Source organism: Protopterus annectens, chromosome 8.part0 (assembly GCF_019279795.1).
Source record: "Protopterus annectens isolate FY-2018-M chromosome 8.part0, PAN1.0, whole genome shotgun sequence".
Classification (NCBI taxonomy): domain Eukaryota; kingdom Metazoa; phylum Chordata; order Ceratodontiformes; family Protopteridae; genus Protopterus; species Protopterus annectens.
In genome coordinates, this window is record NC_056741.1 from 1,205,792,900 (window position 1) to 1,205,817,680 (window position 24,781).

Sequence of the window (24,781 nt, forward strand, 5' to 3'; positions counted from 1 at the left end):
GAACTCAGTAATCTACCTTCTGGAAATGATTACTAATATATATATATATATATATATATATATATATGTGTGTGTACGTGTGTATGTGTGTATATATATATATATATATATATATAAATATATATATATATATATACATATATGTATGTGTGTGTGTGTGTGTGTATGTATGTATGTGTATATATATATATATATATATATATATATATATATATATATATATTTTTTTTTTTTTTGAAAATGCCACCACAGTCACCCAACACAAATGAATCCAGGTCCAGGAGTGAACTATACCAGTTTAATGTTTCACAAACACGAGGAGCACAGAGTTTAATGTTTCACAAACACGGAGAGCACAGTAACGTAATCCACTTAACGTTTTCGTCTTCAACTTTATCAGCTATGACTACCATAATGAAACACATGGAATTTATACATCCCCACCCATATGGTAATTCAAATGCACCAATCAAATTGCACCAAAATTAATTGTAAAAAAACTTTTGTTTAAAGACGTTTCACGTGAAGGAAACACTTAATAAATAATCAAATAACATAACTATAAGTAAAATGTAGCTTCCTTAAAACTGTATGATATATTAATTATTGAAAAAATATGTATATATATATATATGTTAAAAACCTTTTAGCTTTTTTTAAAAAAGTACATACATTAAGTAAACAAATACATAGAATAAATTAAAATCAAGACTAATTATCTACATAATGGTTGTTGTAATTGCAGTGTCTAGCACCATCTAGTGGTTAATCTTAAAACCTAAGACCTCTAAAAACGTGAATTTTTACCTTCAAGTGAAATAACTAAGTGAACAAATTTCAGTATTTGAGTATAGTATTCAGTAACCAAATTATGATCATAAAACAAACGATTAATGAAAAATATATGTATATACATATATATTTAAAGCTTTGCAGCTCTAAGTTTTAAAACAGGTGTCAAAGACAACATATCATTGAGACCCATGTTCCTACTTGCGTCTAATACCACTTGCCAGTATAATTCACGATATTCAATAAGGGTTTCCCACATGCTTACCCTGGGATTCGTGGGTACTACCTCCAAAACAAAGAATTGATATCCTAAAGTTCCACATTTCAAAGCATGTTTACATAATGCATTTTTTTCGTTCTTAATCCTAATGTTATATACATGCTCGTAAATTCTCTGTTTGAGCTTTCTTACACTTTTCCCTATATAGAATGCATTACATTTTTTGCAAGTGGCAATGTAAATTATACCTTTAGTGTCACAGTTTGCAAAGGTATTCAAAAAGAGCTTTCTGCCCCTGGCTTGCAAGTAGAGATAATCACCACAAGTTAGATATGCACAATAACTGCATCTACCACACTTGAATAACCCTTTCTTTGATTTGTTAGTCTTGTTCTTAAAATCAGTATTAAAGCCATTTTCCAACATATTCTTAATGGTCATTCCCTTTCTATATGTGAAAGTTAATTGATTTTCAAAAGTATAGTCTAAATCGGATACTGCAGAAAAATTATTCCACTCACTCATAAAAATCTTTCTAATAAATGCAGAATGTCCATCATAGGTGGTAACAAGACCTGCTCCATGTACATCGGTAGCCTGTTTTCATAACATATCTGGTTTGGTTGAAGTAACCTTACCTAAAATAGGGGCAAAAGCATCTTCCCTTTTGGTCTTAACTTCTTCAAAAATATTGTTGAATAATTCTTGTGGATAACCTCTGTTCATAAATAATCCCCTAAGATAGTTAACTTCTTCCAAAAATATTTGATTGTCAGAGGTCATCCTACTTAGACGCACAAGTTGCCCTTTCACCACACCCTTCTTTTGATGGGGTGGATGGCAACTGGTGTAATGTAGGTAAGAGTTGGAAAACGTATCCTTTCTGTATACCCGTGATGTAAATGCACCTTCCTTTTTACCTATAATGACATCAAGATATCTTAATTCTTGAAGGTCAAAGTGTTGTGTAAACTTCAAGAAACATGTAGTCTTGTTGACATAGTTAAAAAGTTTGAAAAAATCCTCTTGATCTCCATACCAAAGGAAGCACAAATCGTCAAGAAATCTGGTGTATAGGGCTCATTGATTACAAAAGGTAGAGTGTAAAAGAAATTTATTCTCCCAGTACGCCATAATTATATTGGCATAACTTGGGGCACAGTGGGCACCCATGGCCACACCCTTTTCCTGTTTGAAATACTCACCCTGGAAATATAAGAAATTGTTCTTTAAAACAATTTCCATCAGGGTGAGTATATTCCTAAAATCCTTTTGCTTAAGCTTATGACTATCAACAAGCATTTCTTCAAACCAAAGCAGACCCACATCATGTGGAATACATCCAAATAAATATATAACATCCATAGTACCAAATGAAAGCTTCTCGGAAAATATGGAAGGTTGCAATTTCCTTAAAAAATCCCAAGAATCCTTTAAAATGTGATTGGTACCTTCCAAAACACTTTTTATTTTTTGATCCACAAATTTTGCTAGAGGTGCGGTCATTGAACCTTCGGCTGATACAATAAGCCTTAATGGTGGGTCAACTCTATCTTTGTGCACCTTAGGAATACCAAAAATATAAGGTATTCTGGGTTTTTCCACATTAAGGTACTTGTGTGTGTCACTATCAATGGAACCTTCCAATAACATGTCATATAACACTGTTTGTATCTTTCTATGGGCAATATTGATTTCATTTAAAGAGACCCTTGAGTATTTGTCCGTGTCGTTAAGCAGGTTCATCATTTTACCTTCGTATAAAATCGATTCCATCACCACCACACCCCCACCCTTATCGGGTTTCATAACTCTCAAACCACGATTGTTACTAATATCTTTCAATGTATTCATTTCTGCTGGTGTTAAATTGGAGTATGTGTGTTTTCCTGCAACACATGTTCTTATTTGGTTTTCTATTTTCAACTCAAAATTTCTGAGTTGGGGGTGTATGGGTAGGTTGAAGATACTTCTACGCCTCAAATTACCCATATCAGGGTCCTGTATTTTGCCCTTGAAAAATAACTCCAAGTTTTTCTTTCTTATAAACAATTTGATATCTACCAGAAGCCTAAAAATATCTGTTTTTTGTCTAGGGATGTAGGTAAATCCCTTCGAGAACAAGTCAAACCAAGATTTGTCTACCTTAACATTTGAGTAGTTAAAAATGTTGAAATCTTTATAAGTCCAGGTATTCATAACATTAGTAATGCCATCAGTTCCTACCAGACTTGATCCCTTCTCACAAAGGGCTTCCACCCTCTGCCCCTTTAGTTTTTAGAATTGTACGAGACCCTTTCCTGGTTCATTAACCTTTCAGATCTTCTTACAGGGGGAAGGGGGTCAGAATCTGAGACCTGTTCTGGGTTCTCTTCTCTAGCCCAGCCCTGTTCATCATTTTGCTCCCTGGCCCAATTACCAAAACTATTCCTGCCTGAGGTTTTAGGTTTTGGGTAATGCGTTTTGTTTTTATATTCGTCTAAATCCCTTTTAATTTTCCCAATTTTTCTATCTTGAACTTCGTTGCATTTTAATTCAACGTTTTTAAGTAAGTTATGGTATTTGGCCCTCTCAATTTCTACAGTATACATCATATCACTCAATATGGCTTTATTAATATTGTCAATGTCATGGTGCAATTTGTCCATTAATACTTCGTTGTTCCTGATAATGGCTTTCATGATGTCAAAGCCACATTTGTCGAAAATGACAATGAGTTCATTAAAAAATTCTGTCTCCTCGAAAACATTGTTCGGATATTTACACACTCTCAACCCCTTTGGAACAATGTTCAAGGATAAACAATGCTTTAAATATGCGTTGTCCATGTCAAGGGTTTTGTATTTGAAAAGACAGAAGTCCAAATCATTGAGCATGGTGCTGTAACTTGCGCTATATTTAAGGTTACTCTGTTCATAATTAAAGTCATATTTGGTGTTTAAAATATCAGATACTAATTTCTGGGTACCTGTATTGGTCTTGATTGCACTAAAAGGACTTTAAACAAACTGAAGAACCACAAATAAGTCAGATGAAGCTGTGAGCAAAATACTGTAGCACACTCCCGATAAGTTTGGAAATACAATTTAATGAACTTGAGCGCTTTCGGAAGGACCTGTGCCCCTCCTTCTTCAGAAGTAACAAACAAATAAATGAATGAATGAATTCAAACAGACCTCCAGGCAGCAACACACATTTAAAAACTCAAATCGTTAATTAATTAATGATGCTATTAAGCAATTAAACATAAAAATATATACTATCAAGAAGTTCCAAGTTTTAGAGAGAACTTCCAAATTTTAAAAAGGAACATGTTTAAAAAGTAACTAACGTTACAAAGACTTTTCTACCTAATAATAGCATTATTAAATCAGTGCATCTAGGCACTGTTATCAAATCTTTGTAAACACATTTCTAAAGGCAGTTACTAAAATAATATTTAAGTGCCTAATAAATTTCTGTATTGGTCTTGTCATTAGTTGGCAATCTCTGCGATTGACTTCTTTGGCTCCTCGTTCTGGTCACCATACCATTTCCTTCGTTAGAACAATCCCAAGGTAATATGAGGAAAACCATCGAGGCTGGTGTCGCAATTCTCAGCCATTTCGGTACCAGTGTTGATAGATCTGGAGTTAATACCAGCGTTCTTTGACCTCGCGCTGGTTTGCTGCATAACTTCCTGATTCCCTGGAACCAAAGACGGCGAAACCGACTTAACCATGGATTAACTTAACTGGTATATGGGTCTACTGCTTTTGGTCGAATTCCATTTGGTCGGAAATTATTACAGGCAGTTCATGTCACTAAAAATGCATTTCACTGAAAACCCATTTGGTCGAATTCCATTTAGTTGAAAATGGAATATAGCCCCTGCCCCACTGCAGTGCGACCCTGGAGTGAGAATATAAAGTTGGGGGGGGGGTGTGGGGAGCACATTGTTATATACTTGTGTATCCATTAAAATACAGTAAAACATGTAACATCAGCAAAAACTAGTTGCAAAATGTGGGGAGCTATGCCCCCCCACACCACCCAGTGTCAGTGAACTGACATTCCTTCACTTTCTCAAAAGGTGAGCATGCCGTGTGTGTGTGTGTGTGTGTGTGTGTGTGTGTGTGTGTGTGTGTGTGTGTGTGTGTGTGTGTGTGTGTGTGTGTGAAAATATCACCAGTTTTTATTTGTGGACACATGTTAATGCTAGGTACACAGATAACTCTCTTGGGTAGCTGCAGAAAATGTAATTAACAAGTCATTATCTTTCAAAAATAAACAAACTATTTAAAAGTCTGTAGGCCTGCACACCCCCGACTGTATAAATGGATTTTGACATGGACCTAATGGTGGCAGCTGCCATCAATCCCACCTGTTCTAAATCTGCCCCTGCCCAAAGGTATGCACAGAAAGTTGTTGTATCCTGGGAGGGGGTGTTATGGAGATAGCTGTGGTCATTATTTCTTTAACGTTCTTCACAAACCTCAGGTCATTATAGCTTGTCTGGAGGCTAAAGACAATGTGATCATTATTTCTTTCACATCTTTCACAGACCTTCTGAGGTGTACAAAGAATATCACTATAGCTTGTTTAGGAGCACTGTGCTGTCTAGTAGCACCAAGTTGGAATGTATTACTGAGGTCATTATTCTTTTCACTTTCCTGAAGAGTAAGGCAAAATGTGAGAGAAAGACAAAAAAGTAATCTTTATGGGAGAAAAACAGAGGAGTACCCTTTCTCGGTCTCATTTTCAGTTTTTTTTTTGTTGCCTTTAGATGTCTGGCTTCAAGTTTCCATTACATACGTATTCAGATAAGTCAGTATTTCTCTTTATGTTTTGAAGTAATGTAAAGGCAGTGGCATCTTCCCCTACAGATGCAGGGTGTAGACTTTTCCCGTTATCTAGCTTATCCCTTGTAAAGGAGATTTCTTTGCAGCCTTGCCTCATCGTGAAGTATGTTCCTCATTTTGAATCGTAGTAAGTCCATGATTCGTGTTCCATATTGAAAAGGTCAGTCCATATTCATTGCTAAGATCTTTTAAACTAAAATATCCATGTTAAGTAGTACTGCATAATATTCTTCAGCATCATCAATACCCTTTTCCCATTTTTGTTTAGTAGGTGATTCTGTTAAGTGACTTTTACTGAGTAATAATTCACCAGAATATTTTTTCTAAGTGTAGTGTAGCATGCAGTAAGCTTCCTAGCTGAATTTTGCTAGTAAGTTGTGAGTAAGTGTTCCATATTTTGCCCATTTATTCCAAATCATGAGAAGTAGTCTTCAGATTTTGGAGGTGCAAGGCTGATTACTGGTAACTCATGAAAACATTTTTTTTCCATCATGAGTATTGTCTGTTTCTGCTTTTCTTCTATAGCTGTAGTTTTATTTACTTTCCGTTAGAGCTTACCTTTTTATGACTGACTGTCTGCTTTGGTCGAGCAAAGAGAAGCTTAAGACTTTTTCAGTTCCCCCTTTCCTTTGTGTTCAGTATGAGATCTGTCTTTCCTTTCCTCAGTTTTTGTTCCTGTGTCCCTTAGTGTATTTTTAACTAGGGACTTTTCTCTTGTCTCAGTGCTGATCCCTTTTATCAGTTTAACTGTTGGTATCTTTTCACAAATCTTACATCCCCTGTACCGACTACTTTTAGTACTATAACTGGAGTTTTTCATCAGGTCTCACTATTATATTTATCTAATCATTCTAGCAGGAGCTGAAACTTTTGGCTCTTTTGGGGTCTTCCAGCCCTGTATTTTTCTCATTGCTCAGGCTGTGTACCTCTGGCATTAAATCTGGCTAAGGCTTTCCCCCTTCCATAGCTAGTATAGCTCTTTACACTGAGGATAATCTTTGCCAGTGTTTACATACATCATGGGACAAATTAGGCATCAGTGCTACAGGATACACAAGCCCAAGGCTTGTGTTACATGGCATTTTTCTTCGTCTCCATTTGCATATTTTCTGTTTAGTAGTTGCCTTATACTTGTAAGTTTATTGTGCTCAAGTAATCCTAGTATTTTTTCCTTTCTACTACTGTAGTGCATGTCATACGTTTGGTAATAGCACAGTGCTAGAAGGCACAGTCTGTACTTCTAGCAGGTGGCCTTTTTAGTGTCATCACAGTCTTTATCCACTTTCAGTCACACTTTTTGTAACTGACTACTAACTAGTATTAACCATTTTTATAGGTAAATTATTACAATCATTAACACTACAGTACCTCGCTCTTTATCCTTATCTAGAGCATTAAAACAAATTAATTCAAATAAGGACATTTTTTCTTAGTTATAGCCACATAATCACACTTGCCTGAAAGTTTATTACTAGCTCATTGTGCATGTACGTCTAACTTAGAATATGCAGCTTCACCTTGATAACAAATATACTGTACTACAGCAACCGCTTCATCAGGCAACCGAGGATCACACTGGGCTAACCCCTTTCTTAAGGGATTGCTGTCTTAAATGCATCTGTGACCATGTTTTCCACCATTCTACTTCATTTATTTTGTGAGGTTCTAGACACATTTTCAAAATGTGTAGCAAACTATCCATTTTCCCTGACTGGTTTGTCCATACAAAATGCTGAATTATGAAATTTGTAGGACTTCACTTAAGGAGAACCTTCAGTCCACACTAAAAAATATTTATTTAATTCCTTGTAATCATATACATCAGAGTTGCAAACTCTTGTAAGTTTTCAGGGCATCCATGGACCACTGCCATTTGCTCACCAGAATGATAGAATTCTGGTCAGTCTCATTTAGGCCCAATTTTCTCTAGCTGCATACCTTTCACAAGGAACTAAGTAAACCTCCACATCATCCTGTGCTGTAGACGTTGTCAAGGTTATACTAAAACTATAAATATCCTGTGAGTTGGGTGGCTGGTGAACCAAAGAAGACTTCTACTCCTGGAGGTATATCAGATTGTTGATCCATTCTGACTCGCTGACTGACCAGATGTTTGCCAGTTCTTTCCTGAAGCTGTTCCAGGTACTGGACAGAGGATACATACATTTCCTAAAGAGTGACAAGAGTTGTTAAGTTCAAAGGTCAACTGCCACACTTCTCAAATAAAAGATAGTAGTAGACTTTATTAATGCCTGAAACATTTTCTCACATTATTCTACCAGTACTCAAGTGTGAGCAGTATCTGTGTCTCACAGAGCCAGCTACAACAAGCACAATTTAAATGTTTCTTTAGTACAGTACAGATTTCTTATGTAATTTGACATTCTATAAACTACTTCTGGAGTGGGAATACAACTCAAACAAACAGGCAGATTTTGGGACAGTCATGGTATAAAATTACCCACATTCTCCAACAGTGTATTACTCAGGATGGTTTGTGGCAAACAAGCAATCAACAGATTTCAACTTTGTAATTAAAAATATTTTTTATTAATAAATACATGAAGTTTGGGAAAGAAGTGCAGTAATTGACCAACATAAATAATTTTACTTTTCAGGCAGGTTTTTCACAGTACAGTAAACTTTTACCCTTAGATTCAGTGTTCCTTTCTGTATATGACTCTGGTGGAGTACCTGGCAAAAATAAAATCATAGTTACACAGACCTCTAGACATCAGGGTAGTGCTGTCCCAAATTCCAGCAGCAGAACAGTTTCAGCTTTTACCCAGGCAATAAAAAAAAATAGCTGGCTTCTACTCTGAAAGGTCAGATTCTTTCACTTAGATGATCCAGAGTGTCCCTATATCGTCTTTCATCTCGTCTATGTAACTTTCTCCTCGGATCCATAACCTACTTAATGTATACAGTACCAAATTATACATTTTTTTTAGTGTAAAAAGTATGTGTTAGTGTCAGTAATGCAGCAGCTGGCAGACTGGCCTTTGGTGCTGGAATACCAGAAGGCGATGGGCTGTATTCCAACTCCAGTTGATCGGATTGCTGACATTGCAGTGCAGTATTGGGGGGGGGGGGGTGTTGCACTCTCGAGGGTGCTGTGATTCAGATGAGACATTAAACCATAGTCCCATCTGTTCGAGTTAGTGCAGCGCGCATGGATGTAGAAGATACCATGGCACCTGTCAAAAAGAGCAGAGAAAGTTTGTTGGTGACTTGGCAAAGTTTCTTCTAGCACTAGAAATACCGACTAGGGTCTCCTCTGAAAGAGGCCACTAGCCTAAGGACTATCCTGGTCAATGAAGGATAGCTAGATAAATAAATATATGTGTGTGTATATATGTATCTATGTGTATATATAAATATATATGTATATATGGTTTACATTCATAATTTCGAGTGAAGGTTCGGCAACCACGGGATGTTGCATTACGGTTAGCTGAACCCATTTGCCGAACCTTCATTTGTGTGAGTCCTGGTTCAGCAAATGCACAGTGTTGTTCTGAAAATGTTTGAATGCACATTAGCGAATGATAGTGTACATTCACTAATGTGCATTTGACATTCTGATAACAGATCGCACTACAGTGGGCATCTGGAAATTTACCCTTTTCCTCACTGTAGTGTGATCTCAGACTTGGAATATATAATTTGCAGGGGGTGTGGGGGCTGCAGGGGAGCTTGCCCCCCTGCAAAACTATAAACACTTGTGCTGTAGATGTACAATTCATACAGCAGCTTCAGCACAAATGCCTGTGGGTCTGACGCCACCTCTTGACATTCTAAATTTGTTCGAATGCGGACGTCATGGTGATGATGATTGACATTCTGTTAAAGTGACCTTGCCAAATTTAGAATGTCAGTTCAACCAAGTAAGTAGATTTTTCCTTGAATTTCAACTTTTTGATAAAAAAACAGATTCAGGCTAGTATTGCTTATTTAAATCACTGTTTATTAATGTAGATCTGAATAAGCTCTGACAAGGATGAAAGTATTCATATCTTGTTTAGAGTTATATATATAGCAGTAACAAGTAATATATACTTTTCTGTTTTCTAAATAAAAAGCCATGTAAGTTGTAACAAAAGGCCTTAATCCAAGAGAACTTAAACAGATCACATTCAATGCCAGTGATTAGAACAGTGGCACATGCATAGTTTGATAAGTGCTGCTTAGTCCATATCTAAGGTAATACGGGTAAAAGAAGTAGGGTATTTGCTTTTGTGCCCATTGTTGGGCCTAATTTCTTATTGCTTCAGGAGACTCATCTAACAGATTGCGAACGTCAGGCTATAGTGAAAGGCCTATACTTTGTAGGGTATTTCTCTTATCAAACTCCTATTTGTTATCTACTTCTCTGAAGTCCAGGACAACACTAAGGGACTCTGGCTGACAAAGTTCGCAGACGATTGCAAGTTGGGTGCCATTATTAACTCCCCAAGTGGTGATGTCATCCTGCAGAAAGGCCTCACTGAGACCAACGACTGGTGTCAGAACCATGGCTTTAAGCTCCGTGCCAAAAAATGTGTCATCACCCCCTTTGGGAAAAACTTGTTTCCCATGAATTACCACATTGATGGTAGGCCACTGAGTACAGAAGGTGTTATAAGAGATCTGGGAACACAGGTTGACAGCAACCTCTCTTTTGGCCATCACATTGCCACTGTGATCAGAAAGACTTTCTATGTGGCACATCTCATTACTAAGGTTTTGCATCCAGGAAGAAAGAGGTCATTGTCTCCCTCTACTCTTTCCTCATTAGGCCGGTCATAGAGTACAATGCCCCATTTGGCATGTATCTCAGTAGACACCTGCAACAACTGGAGAGGCCCCAAAAGTACCTCACAAAGAGGATCCTAGGTCTTAAACAGTTGTCCTATATGGACAGACTCAAAAAACTCCAACTATTCTCTGTCTCATATCGCCTACTTAGAGGAGATCTCTGCTTGAGTTACAAAGCCATGTCTGACCCAGCTCTGTTAGAAATGCTACATCTAAAGAAATCCCAATCCCTGCACACCACACACTCCAGAGACCTCATCCTCATTACCACAATCAACAGAACATACTGGATGGAGGTTCATAACCCAGAGACTGCCCATGCTATGGAATAGACTTCCCATACATGTCAAGCAGAGCACCTCACTGGCCCTGTTTAAGAGAAATCTTGATGAGTGGATGGGAAATTGAAAGTTCACTCCAAGGATTACTCCAGTGTCTCTACTTGATAGAAGCACTGTGAACTAACGTCAGTTGGCATGATGTCAGGGCACTTCTATGGGCTAGGCTTGTAAAGGCTCCAGGTCCATTAGCCCAGTACACACCTATAAACCTATGAATAGTGTGAAAAGCCATGATAAATCACTAAACTAGATTTATTCTGTTCCAGTGTGTCATCTCTATAGCCATAAAGTTGTTGAATTCCAGTGGCTTTCCCTTCAATAAAGCCTACATTAAGTGTACACCGTTCTGAGTGAACAGACAACACAGACATAACTCACACATTCTTCCTCCTAATTTTAGTTTTCCTACTGATAATCCTTGCAGCTTTAAATATTGACAGGAGTTCATAAAGGTTACCACAAAGTGTAGACTACATGTACATTTAGGGTAATCTTTCTAAGAGACTCAAAAGCACAAAAATGTGATAAGAATGTTCTTGAATACATATAGTGTACACTTAGTGTATGCTTTATTGAATCTGGCCCTTTTTTAGGCCTTTTGTGTTTCCCTTTTGTGCTAATTTTTTATTGCATTCTGTTTTATTTATTTAACATGTTTCTTTTTTTTAATTTCTGCTGCTTTTTAATTTCTACAGCAATAAAATGTATTTAGTTGTTTATCAGTCTGTAGCAATGTACTTGGCTCAAACCAAAAATACATTAATAAGCTAAGCAGAGATTATTAGAAACCGCCTGCCAAATGAGCTATCATATAGTAGCCATCATTAGAATAGCTAAGCACAGGTGACACTGCAGTATTTACAAAATTTGCAGTATTTTCTTATGAAGAACATGTAAAACATATGTTAGCACAATATGATTGCATATGAAAACATGCAAAATGTAATATGTGTACATTTTCATAGGGTTCTTGTTGTCCTTGCCTGGAGGTCCTTGCACTGAAGGGATATGGATGTTGTGTTGCCCTCACCCAACTGTAAATGGACGCTACCTGGTACTCCTTGACATTGAGGGATTTGATCCAGAAAAGGTAAAGTAGACACACATGCATAGCTGGGGATCATATAAGAAATTATCTACATATTTTATGTATTACAGAGCACCACGGGCAGTGAATGTAAAGTCCCATGAAATGCATAAGCTTGATTTAAAATAAAACTCTGTGTCTACCAAAGGGTGTAAGAGCACAGAGTGAAGGAAATAATTTGCATTGTAAATTGTTAGTGGCATAGTGAAGTATGCAGTTTTCTGCCACATCTGATTTTTAGGAGAAGAGTACACAAGAAGAATGTGTTAAGTGCCTGTTTGTGTTGTGTGTGTTGTGCAAGCATCAAGTCTGTTCTCTAGCACATGATACTCTACACAAAGAATAATGCTGCATTTCAGTTAATGTTTGGAAATGAAGCTACCTTTGAGCGTATTGGAACTGTACTTGACTTCTCCCCAAGTATTCTTTTTCATGAGTATGACATCTATTTTTTTAGAGGTTTTTATATAGGAAGTCAACTGCAGAGCCTTTTTAAACATTTAGTAAGTGCTTCTGATTGGGCGGCCACAGTGGTGCAGCGGTTAGCATTTCTGCCTCACAGCAAGAGGTTCTCTGGTTCAATCCGCGGCTGAGGTGCCTTCTGTGTGGAGTCTGCATGCCCTCCCTTTGGTCACGTGGGTTTCCTCCGGGTGCTCCGGTTTCCTCCCATATCCCAAAGACATGCTGTAGGTGGATTGGACACTCTAAATTGGCCCTAGGTGTGAGTGTGTGCATGTGTGTGCCTTCTGTGGAAGGTTGGGCGCTGGGCTGGCAACTCAACACCATAAAACTCCACTGCCAATCATGAGCGGACAGGTGATCCGATGTGGTGACCCCTAACTGGGAAAAGCCGAAATAAGAAGAAGTAAGTGCTTCTGATGCTTTATGCTTGTCTTATTAACATCGACAGTTTTTTGGAAATATATCTCAGTGGGTGAAGACTCTGACTTGATGAAAAGCTCCCTTCTGAAGCTCTGCTCCGTATTTCTTGATGTTCATCATTCCTAATCTCTCAGTGACATTTTTGGGTTATTTGCCAAGGTGACCCAGTACTGGACAGCTTTCAAAAGCTCAGACTCCATCCTTCTCTCTTCCTGTGGCAGCTGATTAGCTGAACATATCCTGAAAGGGAAGCCTTCAGCTGAGACAGAAAGTGGGAGATCAGTCTTTTCTGTAATCCAAAGAAGAAAGTCCTCTGATTCTTAGCAAGATCCAGTGCAGCTTTTTCCATTTTGCTTCTCAGATTAGCCACATTGTGGGACCCCCTTACTCTACTGTAATTGCTAGAGTAGTTGTTCTTTTACTGTTTTTATGTTTATTAAAATTATTTTAATATTTTATTTGTGTCAGTGTTTACAGTAATTCCAGTGTGAATTTCTGTATGTAGCAGTGTTTTCTTGCTTCTGTTTTCACAAATTTTTAATGTTTGTCAGGAAATTTTCAGTATTTCTGTCAGACCGGCACTGTGTATGTAAGCCAAGAGCTGTCTCGGGCAGCTTTATTTTCATCTTTTGCATGAAAATATTGCAGAGAGTATAGCTGTGGTAAGTTGAACTTACAGTAACAGTAGATTTTCCAGTGATGACTGCTGCAGTACACTTAGTTATATGGCTTATTTACTGCCAAGAGTATAACAGCCAGCCAGTTTCCAATGCTGCAGAGCATCTTCTACACACCTAAACTGTCAGGCAGCTTGAGCTGAGCTGACTAAAAGACAGGTTTAGGCATGAAGCCCTTCAGAGCTTTCCTGCCAGCAAAGAGAGGGAGGATGAACCCTGGCATAAAAACGCACCAAAAAACAAGGCAGAGGGAGGCAGGGAGCGGCTACTGCAGCAGTTATCATTTGAACCTCTACTGTTATGGTAAGTTCAGCTTACACAACTGTACTATGTTCATCATATTGATCACTGCTACAGTAGCCTTACCTATATGGGTCGATTACCCTAGCTAACTACATTTCAGAGGTGGAAGTAGAAGGGTCCAGGATTTCCCTGAAGAATGGTCCTAGTAAATCTTGATCTGGACCTAGAAAATGAACTGAGGTTATATTGCTTTGTAAAAGTATATACAGAGGACCAAGTAGCAGCTTCTAGAGGACTCCTAGAATCCAGCTTTTTTTCCAAAAAGCATAGATGAAACCAAGGCCCTGGTAGAATGAGCCTTGACCCTGCCTGGAATAGTTTTGTTCTGGTGAGTGTACCAAAAACTAATAGCCTTAGACAACCATTTGGAAATAGTCTTTTGGTTGTCCCTTCTTATCTTCATGATTGATTCTAAGATCTGAAAGATTTAGTTCTGTCAGGATAGCACCCAAGTTGTCTGTGGACATCCAAGGTATAGAGTATCCTTTCTCCCTCATTTTTAGGTTCAGGAAAGAAAACTGGGAGATGGATAATTTGTTTAAACTAAACTTGGATACCATTTTAGAGATATAACAAGGATTAGTTATCATAGAAACCCTGTCCTTGTGGAAAATGAGATAGGGTTGATTTGCCATAAGAGGTTGCAACTCCGATACCTTTTTTGCAGAGGTCAGAGCAATCAGTAAAACTGCTTTCTGTGTTAAGAACCTCAAGTCAGCCAGATTAACTGGTTCAAATGGAACAAGTGTTAACTTCTGTAACATAAAATTAAGATCCCAAGGAGGAGCCACTGGTTTTCTTGGAGGCTTATTTTACGAAACTGCATTGAAAGAGGAGGATCCATGGGCAGACTTGATGAATAAGGAAGCCATAGGATAGTAGCTCACACAAACATTGTAAAATCAGAGAGCAACTAGCCCTGCATGGGTGCTGGTTATGTTGACACCAATTAGAAATCCCTTTCCTGTTTGCTAATATATGATTTTCTAGTAGCAGGCTGTCTTGCCTACATTTTTACCTGCTACACATCCTCAGTAAACCACCCCCCAGTCCCTCACAGAAGATACTGACTTAGATGAAAGTGAGGTTTCCCCCAGGTCACCTCCCAAGGATGTCTCCTTTGGAGACATCATGGAAATTCTCTGCCAGAGGGGAGGTTGGTCAGCCCCAAAACCCTCAACAGACGAGTCAGTATTCCTGGAGGCCTTTGGCATGGGCCCATCTGTATCCTGGGTGTCCCCTCCTGCAGATCCATTAGTGGATCTTATTACTATGTGGGCTTGGAAGGAGCCTGACACCATAGAGCCAATACCCAAATGCCCAGACAGGATCCTTTCTCCTCCCACAGACAGACAGGCCTGGTACAAGGGATCACCTGTGGATGCTATTGTGGTGGCAGCTGCCACCAAGAGAGAACTGGCTCAGGAAAGTTCTTCGGTCCACCCTCCGGACAAAGAGTCTAGGGCGATGGATTGATTTGGGAAGCGAGTCTTTTCTTCAGTGACGTTTTCCATATGAGAACTGAATTATTTGGCACACGTCATTTGACTCCAGTGAGACCTGGTCACGGAATTCGGTGCGTCGCCCCCAGAGTCCTTGTCACCAGAGGACAAGCGACTGTTCTCAGTGAAAATGTTGACTCTGAAATCCATTTCAAACACGTCCATGCATCTTCTTTCCCATGCCATGGAAGGAGTGGCTAGGGTGGCTGGGACTGGCGTAGCTATGAGGCGACATGCTTGGCTCAGACTCTGTCAATTTTCGGACCCCTTCAAGGCATCATTCACAAATGCTCCCTTTGACGGTTCCTCCCTTTTTGGAAAGACAGTTCGTAACACCTTAGTCCAGAGCGAGAAAGACGGGAAGACTCTGTCTGCTGTCGGAGTCCACTTCTCTAGCCCACAAAGATCCTTTTCTAGGAATCAGAGAGGGCAGAAGAAGATGTGGTTCCAAAAACTTTAGTTTTCCCGGGACGCTCAGGGCAACTAGTCCCCTAGAGGCAGAGGGGGACAAGACAGACGCCACTCCAGAGGCAGAGGGGGTCCGAGGAACTTTGGGTCTAGTGAGACCTTCTCAGATAGACCCGTGCAGCAACCCTGAGGGGTTGCCCGACTGTCCTACTTGGAGACAGTTGGGGAAGATTGTCATTGCACCTAACGGCTTGGGAGTCCATCACGACAGACTGTTGGATGCTCCAAATAATATGCAGAGGTTACTCCATCCCGTTCCCTGCCCCAGCCATCCAATCAAAGCACCTCCCGGATGTTCCACCTGCTCAAAGGGAGGCCACAGCACTCGAAATTTCAAAGCTGCTTTACAATCAGGCCATCAAACCGGTCCCCCCAGATCAGTCCGGATTAGGCATTTACTCCAGGTTCTTTTTAGTGCCAAAAAAGACTGGCGATTTCAGATCTATATTGGACCTGTCAACCCTGAACCTGTGTGTAGCCAAGCAGAAATTCCAGATGGTCACCTTGCAGTCCATTCTACCTTATCTCCGAGAATGCGACTGGATGTGCTCGATAGACCTCCAGGACGCTTACTACCACATAAAGATTTGCAGAAGCTCCAGGAGATTCCTTCGCTTCCAACTGGGAGCCAGTCATCTCCAGTTCAGAGCCCTACCCTTCGGTCTCACCACAGCCATCAGGGTGTTTACCAAGGTTATGGCAGTAGTAGCGGCTCACCTGAGGCTTCAGGGAATTCAGGTGTTTCTTTACCTAGATGATTGGCTCCTCACTGCTGCCACCAAGCATTTACTTTGCATGGCCAGAGACTCCATCTTGCAGTAATCTAGGGATTACCATCAACATCTCCAAGTCCCACTTGAACCCAACACAAACCTTGGAATTTATAGAGGCATGGTTGGACACTACTATTACAAGTTTTTCTCACTCAGGACAGGGTCCAGAATCTATGGGCCCATGTGCCAGTGATCCTCAGCCCCAGGACACCGATGGTGAACGACGTCCTCCATGCCCTGGGCTCCATGGCCACAGCAATTTCAATTCTTTCATGTGCGTGCCTTCACATGAGGGTTATTCAGTGGACCTTGGCAGTTCAGTGGTCTTGGTTAGACCTCCCCTGGACTACCCTATATGGATCAGCAGAGCCTGCAAGATTTCTCTTCTTTGGTGGCTGCAGTCACTGGAAATCTTGGCAGGTCATCCATTCTTCACATCCCCAACCCAAGCCACAGTGACCACGGACACCTCCCAGCTCGTGTGGGGAGGCAATTTTTTGGGGGGGATGGTCCAAGGCACATGGTCCCAGACCGAGACCAGATTGCATATCAGTGTTCCGGAGATGAGGGCAGTGCTTTTAGTGTTGCAAGCCTTTCATGCTGTTTTTCCCCCAGGGACGATTGCAGTTCAGTCAGACATGTCTGTTGTCTGGTACATCAACAAACAAGGAGGGACCAGCTCTTACCCTCTCTACCGCATGGCCATGAGAGTGTGGGAGTGGGCAATTTCCACCAGTCTACTTCTGATTGCAACGCACATCCCAGGACACGTCAACATTTTAGCGGACAGACTGAGTCGGGCTATTCTAATACCATATGAGTGGTCTCTGAAACAGTAGTGGAGGAAATCTTCCTTGCATGGCGTCACCCTTGCTGCAATTTCTTCGCATCTCCTTCCAACGCGAAGTGCAGCGAGTTCTTTGCTCTGATCCCCTCCCCCAGAGATGCTCTCATCCATGCTTGGCCTCCTGGGATACTGTATGCCTATCCCCAGTTACCTTTCATTCCAAAGTTTCTTCAGAAAGCTTACCGACTGGGGTGCAAAGTGATCCTCATTGCCCTGTTCTGGCCTCGTCAAGTGTGGTTCCCCTTCCTCTGGTCTCATGCTCTAACTCCTCCACGGATTCTGGATCCCAGCCCGGATCTCATCTCTTATCTGTCAGGCATCAGTCCGCCCGATCTGGACAGCCTCAAGCTGACGGCTTGGTTGCTCCAGTTCCCTTGATCGCTAGGGCTCTGGGTCTATCATCTTCAGTAAAGAGTCATGTTAAGTTGTCTATCTCGCCTTCATTCTTGCTGGATGCTATTAGTTTAATCTAATCTTCTCACCCCTTTAGATCCCACTTAAAAAAAACTTTTTTTTCCTGTCGTTACAGAGTTTCCCCCCACCCTTCCTTCCCTATTTAGGGTAGTGTTAGGCCTGTCTATTTTTACTTATATATTGCATTATATATACATAGATAATTGTTGTTAGTGTAACTGGTAGTTATTGTGATTTTTTGATATCCTTATTCTTATCTAGTGCATGTGTGTGTGTGTTTACTGTTTTAGGGCACTAGTTAAATTTTTTCCTTGGTATCTCTTTGTAATGTCTAAAGATACCAAGGTTTCAGGTTTCAAGAAATGTGACCTGTGCTGTCAGAAGATGTCTTTAACAGATGGTCACACTTCTTGTGTTTATTGTTTGGGCCCCCTACACCTGCAGGACTCTTGTTCGGTCTGTCATGCCTTCATTCCGAGAGTCCTGCAGGAACATAGGAATAAGCTCATTTTGAGGGGCTTGGTGAAGCCAGAAGGATCCCCGGTCAAGCCTTCGTCGGGGAAATCCTTAAAGCCCGCCAAACTATCGGCTCCCTGTTCGGAGCTGACACCAAGCAGAGCTTCTGCTTCCTCGTCGGTTCCAGCCGGAACTGACACTTTGAGGCCTCAGTCGGCTCCGACTCTACTATTGGAGCCTTCTCTGAGTCAAAAGCGTTTGAGGTCTCCCTCCTTAGAGTCCGTTCACTCGGCTCCCAGGTCCCCATTACTACAGTCAGAGTGGAGCCATAGATCCCATTCCTCTCAGTCCTCCAGGTTATCGGATCATGACTTAGAGAGGGTGGTCAGTAGGCTCCTAAAGTCGCAGGCACTGACCAAAATGTTGACTAGCCCTTCTCAACAGACTGTGGCTATCCCTGTTGCTTCAACTGTTCCTCCTCCGACCCTACCAACGTGTTCGGAGCCGGAGCTCGTTGGGGCTCGAAATGTCAGAGCCGATGCCACACCTTTCGGCTCACTCGTCGGCTCTGATCTCTTCATTGGTTCCGTCCTTGGAGGGATCCGGGCGCCGAGACTCCCTCGTCGGCTCCGAGGGGGCGAGTGGCATCAGACTCTTGTCCAACCCCGTTCTCCCTATCGGGGCCTCGGCGCAGGTGAGCTCGGCCCCGACATCGGCCTTGGAGCAGTCCCTCTCGGTGCCGGAAGGGGTTCACATCTCTTCAGAGGGGGGACCATCTTCTCTGCCTGATGGGGGCGCCTTTGAGGTCATGAGGAGCGTTCTGACTCCGGTGTTGGCTCCACAATCAACCCCTTCGGCTCCTCCCCCCATGGTGCCTGCGTCGGTCTCTGTCCACCCTCCTGACTCCAAGTTCTTTTTTGGTACCGAAAAAGACAGGGGACTGGAGACCCATTTTGGATCTCAGCAGGTTAAACAAATCTGTTCAAAGAATCAAGTTCTGGATGGTCACGCTTCAGTCCATTCTACCCTTTTTGGGTCAGGACAATTGGATGTGCCCTATAGACCTTTAGGATGCGTACTACCATATCAAAATGGACAGATGCTCCAGAAGGTTTCTCCGCTTCCGGCTGGGAGCCAGTCACTATCATTTCAGAGCCCTGCCCTTTGGTCTCACCACAGCCCCCAGAGTGTTCACCAAATGCATGGCAGTGATTACGGCTCACCTGAGATGGCGAGGATTCCAGGTGTTTCCATATTTAGACGACTGGCTCCTAACTGCTTCCACCAGGCATCAGCTAATCCGAGCCAGGGATTATACCATACAAACTTGCTCCGAGCTAGGTGTCTCTATAAACTACGAAAAGTCTGCATTGTTGCCTTGTCAATCTATAACCTTTATAGGCGCCATTCTAAATACAAAGGAACTGTCGGCAAAACTTCCATTAGAAAGAGTATTAGACATACGCCAACATCAAACATTACTACAGTGCAAAAGAATTCAGGCCAGATTTGTACTGAATACCTTGGGTCTCATGGCAGCAGCAATCACATTACTTCCCGTGGTTCGATTTCACATGCAGATTCTTCAATGGATGCTTTTTTACCCAATGGTCCTTCCAACAGCTTCCGATGTCTCACAACATAATAATCACCCAATCATGTAAAGACCATCTCTCTTGGTGGATGGTCTCCCCTCAACGTTTTCAGGCCAGGAATATAGACCCCTTTACAGCCCCTGTCCATAACATGTTGGATTTTTTGGTGGAACTTTTTCGAGCAGGTTCCTCGTCGGCCACCATTGGGGTCCATTTGGCTGCTATTGCTAATTTTCATATTGGTCTATCGGAGTCCAGTAACATGTCCCACAAACTGTGTAAGGCCTTTCTTAAGGGGACTGTTTTACTTAGACCCCCGATTAAAGACCCCCTCCAACGTGGGATTTGAACTTGATATTAGCTTCATTGATTCTCCCCCCTTTTGAACCTGTGGCTTCTTGTTCCTTAAAGTTACTCTCCTGGAAGACTCTCTTCTTAGTTGCCCTCACCTCAGCCAGAAGAGTATCGGAACTTCAAGCCCTTTGTATTCGCCCCCCTTATCTTATTTTTCACAAAGATAGAGTTTCACTCAGGACTGATCCTTCCTTTTTACCCAAAATACCCTCAGAGACAAATCTCAATCAGGCTATTGATCTTCCTGTCTTTTTTCCCAATTATTCAAACAGAGCTGAACAAAAGTTACACTATTTGGATGTTCACAGGCAATTACGCTTTTATTTGGATAGGACCAAGCAGACAAGAAAATCAGATCAACTCTTCCTGTCCTATTCTGAGGGCAAGCAGGGCCTGCCAGTTTCTAAGGTAACCTTGTCCAGGTGGCTGGCCTCTATTATTACCTTGATCTGCCAACTGAGACATAAGGAACTCCCTACAAAACCAATAGCTCATTCCACCAGAGCATTGGCTACGTCGGTAGCTTTTCAGGCTAGACTTCCAATGGAATCTATTTGTGCTGCATCCACATGGGCCACTCCTCATACCTTCATTTCACATTACAAGTTGGATGTGGTCTCTAGGAGTCGAGCTGATTTTGGTTCCACTGTGCTCAAGAGTCTGTTTCGATGAGCCACCCAGGGCTATTGTGCTAGGGACGCTGTCTTATCCAGCAAGAATAAAGGCGAGATAGACAACTTAACATTAAGAAGTTATGTACCTACCATAACGTTCCATGTTAGTTGTCTTCATCTCGCCTTCTTTCTTGCGTCCCACCCTCCATCCCCCTAGCCTGGTCAGGACAGAGAGGAATCTTTTTTTTGAGGCCTTCTTCCTATGGTTGACTCCTTTTTAGGTTACGTCCTCCTCTGCTTATAGCACTGTAGGTAAACCTTGTGGTGGGAATTGGTGTTTGTTCCTTGGTGTTAGCTCTACCTAAGGAGATCTGGGTATCTGACACCTAGCACTGTGGGATAAGGGGAGGCCTCGAGCCGGTAAATAGCTCTCGAGCTTTAGTAAAAGGCCAAGTCGGAGCTGAGGTTCGGCTCCGAACCCATCCAGCAAGAAAGAAGGCGAGATGAAGACAACTAACATGGAATGTTATGGTAGGTACATAACTTCTTATTCTAGTGGCATCCCTTAAAGCTTCCACTATGAAGGTTTATCACAACAAATGGAAATGCTTCTCTATTTGGGCTTCTCAGAGAAACATAGATCCATTTACAGCCCTGGTTCCTGCAGTGTTGGTGTTTTTATCATATATTTTCCAACAAGGGGCTAGTTCCTCCACAGTGAAAGTACAGCTGGCAGCCATATCTAATTTTCATGTCGGCAAAAATCTGAATGCTCTGACCTCTCTGAGATTGTGCAAGGCCTTTCTAAAAGGTACTTTTCTCTTGCGTCCCCCAGTTAAGAATTCCGTCCCTCCTTGGGACCTTACTCTAGTTCTGCAGGCATTGGTGGGACCCCCATTTGAACCAGCAGCATCAGTAGACTTAAAATTCCTGTTTTGGAAGACAGCTTTTCTAGTGGCCATTACCTCGGCTAGAAGGGTTTCCGAGATCCAAGCTTTGTCTGCCGTGCCCCCCTACTTGATCTTTCACAAAGACAGGGTTTTGCTTCGTACAAATCCTTCTTTCTTACCGAAAGTGGCTTCTGAATTTAATATTAACCAGATGATTAATCTGCCTGTGTTCTTTCCAAATTTCCAGAACAAGGGTGAATATAAGCTGCACTTACTAGATGTTCATAGACAGCTTTGTTTCTGTTTACACAGGACTAAACAATTTCGTAAGTCTGACCAATTATTCGTGTCCTTTTCTAGACCCTTTTTGGGCAAAGCCATTTCCAAGGTCTCCTTAGCTAGATGGATTACTCAATATATACTGCAAGTCTATAGGGATAAAGGCCTATCCCCACCTGGTCCTGTTAAAGCTCATTCTACCAGATCTATGGCAACTTCTGCTGCTTTTTGGTCTAGGGTTTATCTGGATGATATCTGTGCAGCAGCGACCTGGGCAAGGCCACATACATTTATTTCTCATTATAAGTTGGATTTGATCTCTAGAGGGAGAGCATCCTTTGGCTCTGCGGTTCTCAGGAATATCCTTCCATGAGGGCCTCCCAGGAGTTTTGGTAGCTGGGGACTCTGTCCCAAAGGTTGCAGATATATTAAGTTAACTACTTCAGATAAAGAAGTTATGTACTCCCATAACGTTCCATCTGAGTAGTTATACTTAATTTTCTGCAACTGTCCCTCCCTCCTTCCCTGAACCTGTTCTAGATTAACGTTAAGTTGCTAATAGTTTGGTTAGTGGCAAACTCTATCTGAGGGAAGGTAGGAGAGGTGAGGGATTATGGGTAAGGGGGGGGCTTGGAGCTTGGAGCAGATGCTTGATAAAATGTTGCCGGCTCTGATCCAGTATGGATCCGAATACCCACAGGTTGAAGAAAATGAAGTATAACTACTCAGATGGAACATTATCGTGAGTACATAACTTCTTTTTCACTTTTCCTTGGACAGTTGATAGATTTTGTGATTTTTTTTTTGCTTGGGAGCAGTCAGGACTGTTCCAGAACTTGGTAGGGTGTATGACCTTATAGAGAACAAGATGCCCAATTCTCTGGCTATCCACCCCCCTATTATTGGCCTTAGAAGATGATTATAAAGCTGCCTGCAGGACACCAATATATATTCCAACATTCCATAATAAGAGTCTGAGAAATTATGGGGTCTCCTTGGAATGACGGGTCTCTTTTATCATTTGACTGCTGACTCAGCTGCAGTCTCCCCAGCTTCCTGCTCAAATAAAAAGTCCTTGGCTTCATCTAATTCATCACCTTCAATAAAGAGGGAAAATGTTTGGATATTTAGGACAAAAGGATGGCTTTCTAGTAATCTTGCTTTTAGAATGTTAAATTTATCAGAGCTATATGTGGAAGTTTATTTTACAGTGTGCTTACACAAAAGCCTTCTATGGATGAGATTGTTTCTAATGTGAATCAGATTTTGAAACATGTTGTCAAAGGTGTGCTTGAATGTGCTGACACAGCCTTGAGAAAGTCTGCTTCTTCTGTTGTATTAAGATGGCATGCTTGGTTATGTAATTAACAAATGCTTTAAAAGCTGAAATGTTGAATGCACCTTTAAGTTTTGATTTGATGTTTGGATGCTCTGTTTCACAGATTCTCAAAGAGTAGAATGTTAGAGGCCGATTAATGCATTGGGTATCTAGGATGTTTCATGCACCCAAGTTCTCCCCCAAACAACGCATCTTCCTTCAGGGAGAAGAGCAAACAAAGTGAAATAAGATAAGAATGTAAATAAGAATAATCTTATGAGTTATACTTTAATCTATAATATCATGGTTTATCAAATACAAGATATAATTAAGAAACATTATATAGTATACCTAGGTTATCGAATATTATTCCAATCAATCCCTTTTTTAGATATAAAAAGGGTGAGAACCTAAAACAAATATTATGTTATGAAGAGCAGTATAAGTCAAAGATTATGAGGGATAGCCCGAGGAAGGGCATCTAGCCATGTTAAAAATGTAGTGGATGTAATTATATTTGTCAGTCAGATTTAAACATCTATAACAAGGAAAGATTTTATTTGATCCAACTTTGCTGATTGTGATAGCAAAAATGTTATAAGCATTGCTGTATGCTCAAATTGCCCTGTATTCTATATTGGAAAAACTAAGAGGAAACTTAAAGAAAGGACATCTCAGCGTACGTCCAGTGTTAGAATATGTAGTGAAACTAATGTGTTGTTTAAACATAAAAAAGGAGGGTGATTTACATTGCTTCAGATTTGTGGATGTCCTTCAAGGATGCATCTGCAGTCATAACATATGGGTTGTCCTGCCTCAGGCAGCCCTTCGGTCGGCCGGATTCCAAAGTCTGGGTCTGGCTTCGGCTGATGTCGCACTTTCCCCGACGTCAGAGCTTCTGGGGTATAAAGGCATCAGCCGACGCCATTTTCCTCAGTCTTTCTTGCCGTGCGGTGCCCGAAGCAGAAGCAGTTCGCAAGTGCCGGTCGGTCAGATCCAGAGATTTCAGCTACCGAAGACTTTGAAAAAAGCTAAGTACCCCGTTGGGGACTCTTTCTTGCCTCAGCCGATGTCAGACAAAGTAAATAATTGTTTAACTTGTGGGAAACAAATACCTCATAAGGATTTCCATTCTTGCTGCCTTCCTTGCTTAGGCCCAGACCACGACGTATCAGCTTGTTTAGCCTGTGCCTCCTTCAACCGACGGACTCTTAGACGTCGGTCGGAGTTTGCAGAAGAATTTTTTGGAACTGATTTTGCATATAAAATGCCGTCGGAGACTCCGACTACGCATATGGCCAAAAAACGCAAGGAAAAGGACTGACACTCGC

At 41.2% G+C, this 24,781-nt stretch overlaps 1 protein-coding gene across 4 annotated transcripts in view; it reads left to right on the plus strand.

The window, feature by feature from the left end:
* The window catches only part of LOC122809309 (guanylate-binding protein 1-like), a 713,173-nt gene that overhangs the window by 75,717 nt on the left and 612,675 nt on the right, over nucleotides 1-24,781 (plus strand). For all 4 annotated transcript variants that reach the window (XM_044080701.1, XM_044080704.1, XM_044080703.1 and 1 more), the window contains exon 3: nucleotides 11,957-12,081. In XM_044080701.1, coding sequence (XP_043936636.1) covers nucleotides 11,957-12,081 — 125 coding nt within the window. The remainder of the gene's footprint in view (nucleotides 1-11,956; nucleotides 12,082-24,781) is intronic.